At 35.5% G+C, this 6,841-nt stretch overlaps 1 protein-coding gene across 1 annotated transcript in view; it reads right to left on the reverse strand.

Annotated features, from left to right (window-relative positions):
* Positions 1–3,251: 3,251 nt before the first annotated feature.
* The window catches only part of LOC117816964 (nuclear factor NF-kappa-B p105 subunit), a 10,798-nt gene continuing 7,208 nt past the window's right edge, over positions 3,252–6,841 (reverse strand). Inside the window, exons 12-14 of the mRNA XM_034689374.1 lie at positions 5,251–5,320; positions 5,013–5,176; positions 3,252–4,923 (exon numbers count right to left, since the gene is read on the reverse strand). Coding sequence (XP_034545265.1) covers positions 4,717–4,923; positions 5,013–5,176; positions 5,251–5,320 — 441 coding nt within the window. The 3' untranslated portion in view covers positions 3,252–4,716. The remainder of the gene's footprint in view (positions 4,924–5,012; positions 5,177–5,250; positions 5,321–6,841) is intronic.

Genomic DNA, 6,841 nt, shown 5'->3' on the forward strand with positions numbered 1-6,841 from the left:
AAATAAGAACAAGAAAACAAATTACATTTAAAACATTTAAAAAATTAAACAATTAAAAACAATAAATATGAACAAGAAAACAAATTACATTTAAAACATTTAAAAAATTAAACAATTAAAAACAATAAATATGAACAAGAAAACAAATTACATTTAAAACATTTTAAAAAGTAAAACAATTAAAAAAGTAAAACAATTAAAAACAATAAATAAGAACAAGAAAACAAATTACATTTAAAACATTTAAAAAAGTAAACAATTAAAAAAGTAAAACAATTAAAAACAATAAATATGAACAAGAAAACAAATTACATTTAAAACATTTAAAAAAGTAAAACAATTAAAAAAGTAAAACAATTAAAAACAATAAATAAGAACAAGAAAACAAATTACATTTAAAACATTTAAAAAATTAAACAATTAAAAACAATAAATAAGAACAAGAAAACAAATTACATTTAAAACATTTAAAAAATTAAACAATTAAAAACAATAAATATGAACAAGAAAACAAATTACATTTAAAACATTTTAAAAAGTAAAACAATTAAAAACAATAAATAAGAACAAGAAAACAAATTACATTTAAAACATTTAAAAAAGTAAAACAATTAAAAACAACAAATAAGAACAAGAAAACAAATTACATTTAAAACATTTTAAAAAGTAAAACAATTAAAAAAGTAAAACAATTAAAAACAATAAATAAGAACAAGAAAACAAATTACATTTAAAACATTTAAAAAAGTAAAACAATTAAAAACAATAAATATGAACAAGAAAACAAATTACATTCAAAACATTTTAAAAAGTAAAACAATTAAAAACAATAAATATGAACAAGAAAACAAATTACATTTAAAACATTTTAAAAAGTAAAACAATTAAAAAAGTAAAACAATTAAAAACAGTACAAAAAATAAGAACAATAAAACAAATAGTAAGAAAAAAATGTAAAAAGTAAAACAAATAAAAACAATAAAACAAATAAAAGTAAAACAATTAGGACAGTACAATAAATATGAACAAGAAAACAAATTAAATGTATAACATTTAAAAAGTAAAACAATTAAAAACAATAAATATGAATAATCAAACAAATTAAAAAAAAAAATAAAAAAAAGTAAAACAATTAAAAACAACAAAACAAATAAAACAATTAAAAAATAGTAAAATAAATATGAACAATCAAACAAATTAAATGTATAACATTTAAAAAGTAAAACAATTAAAAACAATAAATATGAACAAGAAAACAAATTAAATTAAAAGAAATAAAAATAAAAATAAAACAATTAAAAACAATAAAACAAATGAAAAAGTAAAATTAAAAACAGTAAACAATAAAAACAACAAAACAAATAAAACAATTGAAAAACAGTAAAATAAATATGAACAATCAAACAAATTACTTTAGATGATTTTTTTTAAAGTAAAACAATTAAAAACAGTCAAATAAAAGAGAACAGTTAAACACATAATAAGAAAATTCAAAATTCAAAAGCAAAACAATTGAAAACAGTACAATAAATATGAAAATTCAAACAAATAAGATTAAAAAAATTTAAAAGCAAAACAATTAAAAATAGTAAAATAAATAGTAAAAAATTTAATAAGACAAACATTTTAAAAAGTAAAAGAAATAAAAAGTAAAACAATTAAAAACAGTAAAACAAAATTTAAACAATTTAAAACAGTAAAATATATTTTTAATTAAACATTTAAAAAAAAGTAAAACAAATAAAAAGAAGGATTGAATAGAAGAAACCACAAATCAAAGTAAATTTAAAATAAATCCAGCAGTGTGGATTAAACATAATATTACTCGGTCCTTCTATAAAGATCTGTTGTCAGACGTGACTTTAAAGAAGATCCTGATGTTCCTGAGATCGTCAGGCAGCTCGTTCCACAGTCCAGGATCCGATCAGGAAACGCTCTGTCACCTTCAGCTTTAAAGTTTGAGACGGGAACTTTGAGGAGGTTCCTGCTGTCTCTCTTCACGACTTCTTTTATTTCTTCTTCTCTGGATGAAACACATTTTCTTTTGAATGAAATCAAAACACGAACACAGGATTAAATATAAAAAACACTTTATTAAAAAATGACAGCTGAAGCTGGTGTTGAACTGTACAGTGCAGGGCACAGATATAAATACCATCTGTTGAACACACACAAGCCTTTTCACTTTACCTTTCCCAAAATGCCTCGCAAAATTATTTTCCTTTATTTGTTGTAGCTACGCTAACAGTCCATGTTAGATCATCAGGTTTAGAGGAAGACAGAAAAGTTTTACATCTCACGGTCAAAGTCGTAAAGGTCTCAGTGGAGGGAAGAGAGAATAAACGTACTCCAAATTAAAAAACACTAAACAGAACTTTAAACACACTTTAGATGAACAGCTTCACAATCTTACTCGCTGTAACACAACGTCCGTGTTTGTGACACACAGACACCAGTGTGTTGTTTGTAGACCGATCTGAAACAATCCTCTTTACAATCATTGGGTATGAATAGCACCTTTCTCCGGCAGACAGCAGACGTCTGCTACAGAAAAACATTCAACTCTTAATTCATCTTTTCATTCAGCAGCCACAGAACATCAACGTGACGAGGGTCAGCTACTCCATGAATTTTACTCACTTTGTATCTTGGGGTTATTGTAGATGGTGTTTGAGGTGGTGCCAGAGTCTGGGGTTGAATGTCGGAGTGAATGTATTACTTTAAAGCAACATTATGTACAAACTGGGGCTGTTTCAGAGTCACAGTCCTCTGTTAGGACATCAATCTCAATACTGAGTTGCAGATCAGGCTTTCATCGTATTTATCCCCAAGTACCAGGAACTTCTAGTCTTGGGAACGTCTTTTCAAGGAGTCATAGTCGTCTAAACACCTGCCTGTATTAGGCGAGTTAGGGCCTGTGTCCACTAACAGCGTTTCTTTATGCTAGCAGCGGCGATCAATTTCAGAGCGCCAACAAAAGTTGTTCCAGGAACTTCTGCTTCCTTTCATAGAGACCATGACGTCTGTTTTTAAAAGCTTCATATTTACTAGGAATATTTTCAAAGTAAAAGCACAAACAGTGGAGAGGAATCGTGCTGCAGCAGAACGTGAGCTCTACATCTGGAACCAGAAGTTCCAGGAACTTTTAGTTTCACTGTTTGTTAACACCGGGAGCTGACAGAGACGCATTCACACGATCAGGCTCAGAGAAGACCGATGTTCAGGAGGTATTAAACCAAGTGAATCGCAGGTGTGTGTGATGTTATTGTGAAATAAAAACACTGCAGGTAATCTACCAATCAGAAACGTCCAGCACTGCAGGCCCCGCCCCCTAAAGTTCCTGGACCTTTTGGAAGTACTACCCCTTAACCTGGGACTTTTCCGGAGGAGATTAACTAACCAGGAACTAAAGTTAGACCCTTGTTCCTGCTGTCAAAACACGCATAGTTCCTCAAAAGGATCCTAGTTCCTGGGGGAAGTTCCTAAAACACCTAAAGTTGACACCAGAAGTCCCGCCCTTTCTTGATTTTGATTGGTCAGTGATAGAGAAGTGACATTGACGAGCACAGCGTTGCTCCAGAAGTTGAAAACACTGAACTGTGCTGGTTTCGTAGAGACAATGGACACAGGCCCTCGGTCTGCCGGCCACAGGCTTTACAACCTCCATTTTTCACCTCAGCAAAAATTGCCTTAAAGTTCCTGGTATCTATCCTCACTTCATGTATGAATGTGATATTAATGTGAAGTAAAACACTTTGGCTGCAGGTTTTTAAAATGTACTGCAGTAAAATCCCAGAACAGGGACTTTCTGTGGGGTTAAAATGGTCCTATGATTTGTCCCTGGTTCCTGCAGTGGAAACACAAAGGTTCCTGGTCTTTCAGGGGGGGGAAGGGGAATAGACCCTGGTTCCTGGGGTCAAAAAGCACATAGTCACTAGTTCCTGTGGTCAAAAAGTTATTACCAGAAGTCCCACCCCTTCTTGAATTTGATTGGTCAGAAATAGAGAAGTGACATTGACAAGCACAGCGATGTTCAGAATGTTGAAAACACTGTGGGGTTAAAATGGGCCTTTAATTTAGACCCTGGTTCCTGCCGTGAAAACACAAAAGTCCCTGGTCTTTCAGGGGGAGATTTACTACCCAGGGACTAAAGTTATACCCTGTTTCCTGGGGTCAAAAAGCAGGTAGTCCCTCAGAAAGTCTCTAGTTCCTGGGGAAAGTTCCTGCGGTGGAAAAGCACCTTTGGTAAAGTGAGAAACAGCTTCAGTTTCATAACGTTGCTTCAGAATAATGTGATGGTCCTGAGTGAGAGACAGAAACCAGACGTGTGTTCTTTGGTTGAGCTGTTGGAGTGTAGTGTGGGCTGAAACACATCAACATGAACACTTAGCTTTACTCTCTAACAAACAAGGATCTCTCTTTGTTTACGTGAACTGACTCTGTTTAGTTTTCACACAACACGTTCCTTTTTCTGCAACATCGGGTTTAAAAATATGAAAAACATCAACACATAAGATAAAAACGAAGAGGAAGAGGAAGAGGAGGAAGAAGAGGAAGAGGAGGAGGAAGAGGAGGAGGAGGAAGAGGAGGAGGCTCAGCCCGGAGACGTTGACGGATGGAGATGAAGGGGTGACGATGAATCAGTTTTTGGACGATCGGCGGATGAATGATTCTGCTTCCTCTGATGAACCCAGCGGGAGACGGTCGATGATGTCATCACGCCGTGGAGAGCTCCACCCCGCTGTCACACACCCCGCTGTCGATCCGGACGTCCACCTTCAGGTCCTGCACCCGGGCACTCAGAGACTCGTGCGTCTTCTGGTCCTCGTGGTGACCCAGCGCCCCCTGCAGGATGCTCAGCGCTTTGCTCTCCCCGATCGACCTCAGACCGGCGAGCAGGTCCCGGATTGTCCCGCCTGAGACCTGCGGGACACAAAACACCTGTTACAGCTCCTTCGCGCACAGCCGGGGTCAAAGGTCAGAGCTCTGAGAACACTTGTGTGTGTTTAAACCTCGTAGCTATCCAGCAGTGTTTTAGCCGGAGACGGGCTCAGCCTGAAGGCCGTGTTCAGGATCCCCAGACCCAGACTGTGAGCCAGACTCTCCCAGCATCCTTCACTCTCCAGAGAGCGACACACCTGCTGCTTCACCTCCGCATCCAGGCTCGACAGGTCGCCTGAAACGGAGACACGTGCTCGCTTAGAGACCTTTACACCTCGGTTTAAAGTGAAGATCAGGAACAGAACTCACCTTGAGGAGGGAGGAGGTCTCTCTGAGGAGGGTTTGGTTTGTACTCTTTACCATTCAGAAGCTCCAACACCTGCACACACACACACACACACACACACACACACACACACGCACACACACACACACAGGTTAGCTCGAACAAATATGGCTGTCACTCTTCAGCTGTCTAGTTATGTTTGTTTGTTGTGTTAGTTATCGGTTCAGATCTGTATTCCTGGTTAGTTTGGGTGAGCTTGTTCATTTTGGCCAGGGTCTCCAGTTCCTTAAGGTGCATTTGGACCAAGGGTTCCCGGGTCTTTTAGCCCCCAGAACTACTTTCCCCTGAACTAAAAGGTTCCTGGTCCCCCATTGTTGTCTGCGTTTCGACCGAGCGCTGAAGTCCCGGGTAGATTGTGTAAATCAGGCCAGTGACATATGGAGAAAAAAAAAGTAAATGCACTACACCACCAGACCAGTAGAGGGCAGTAACACAAAGAGGAATGCCATTCATCACAGATGACACCATAGAAGCAGACGGACAGGCAGGTATCATTATGAGCAACACAACAGTTAGCCTGTTAGCATGAAGAGACTCAGCTGGTCTGTTTTAGATGGTGCTATATTTCATCACAGATGGATTCACTGAATCAACACGTGAGAGGAGATAAGCGCGAGTAGCAAAGACGTTTCAACACGGCTTTAAAATCCTTTTGAACTCAAAAAGCCGTGATCGCAGAGATCGGCCGGTGTTTTGGTTTAAACAGCGACCCTGTTAACTGGAGACTCTCAGCCGGATGCATCCCTCATAAACGTCTTTAGACCATCATTAAATATCTGATGAGGATATTTTGAAATCTTAATAAAAACTAAACTAGTTTGCATTCCCAGGAACTCCCTCTGTGTTTCAACAGCTGTGTAAACTCCACAAACACTGACACGTTCAGCTGAAGGGCTCCAGTTTACAGGGTCACTTTTAAAACCGGAACACCGGGAGGAGAGACGCATTAACGGTGGGCTGAGAGAAGACTACTGTTACAAGCTGCTAAATCAAGAGAATCACAGCTTCTTCTTTTGAAAAGTACACACACATACAAACAAGATAGAACAAATAAAAACTAATGAAAGAAAGAGAAATCAAGTGAATCACAGATGGAAAAAACAATGACTGTGAATGGTTTTTGGAAAAATTTGAAACTCAAAAAAAAAATTGAAAAATGAAATTTGACAAAAAAAAAATTTTGAAAAAAAAAAATGAATTGACTAAAAAAAATTTTAAAAAAAAGAAAAAATAAATTTTTGAAAAAAAAAATTTGACAAAAAGAAATTTGAAAGAAAAATAAATTTAACATTTTTTTTGAAAAAAAAGAAATTTTGACAAGAAAAAGTTTGAAAAAAATTTAACCATTTTTTTTGAAAAATAAAACTGTTGAAAAAAAAAGTTTGAAAAAAATGTTGACAAAAAGCTCAAAAAAGAGCCCGTCAAAAAAATAAATTTTCCTCAAATTTGAAATTGTGCTCCAAAAGCAGAAAAAAATTGAAAAAAAGTGATACACACACATACAAAAAAGATAGAACAAATAAAAACTAATGAAAGAAAGAGAAATCAAGTGAA

This window comes from Notolabrus celidotus, chromosome 8 (assembly GCF_009762535.1).
Source record: "Notolabrus celidotus isolate fNotCel1 chromosome 8, fNotCel1.pri, whole genome shotgun sequence".
Lineage (NCBI taxonomy): Eukaryota > Metazoa > Chordata > Actinopteri > Labriformes > Labridae > Notolabrus > Notolabrus celidotus.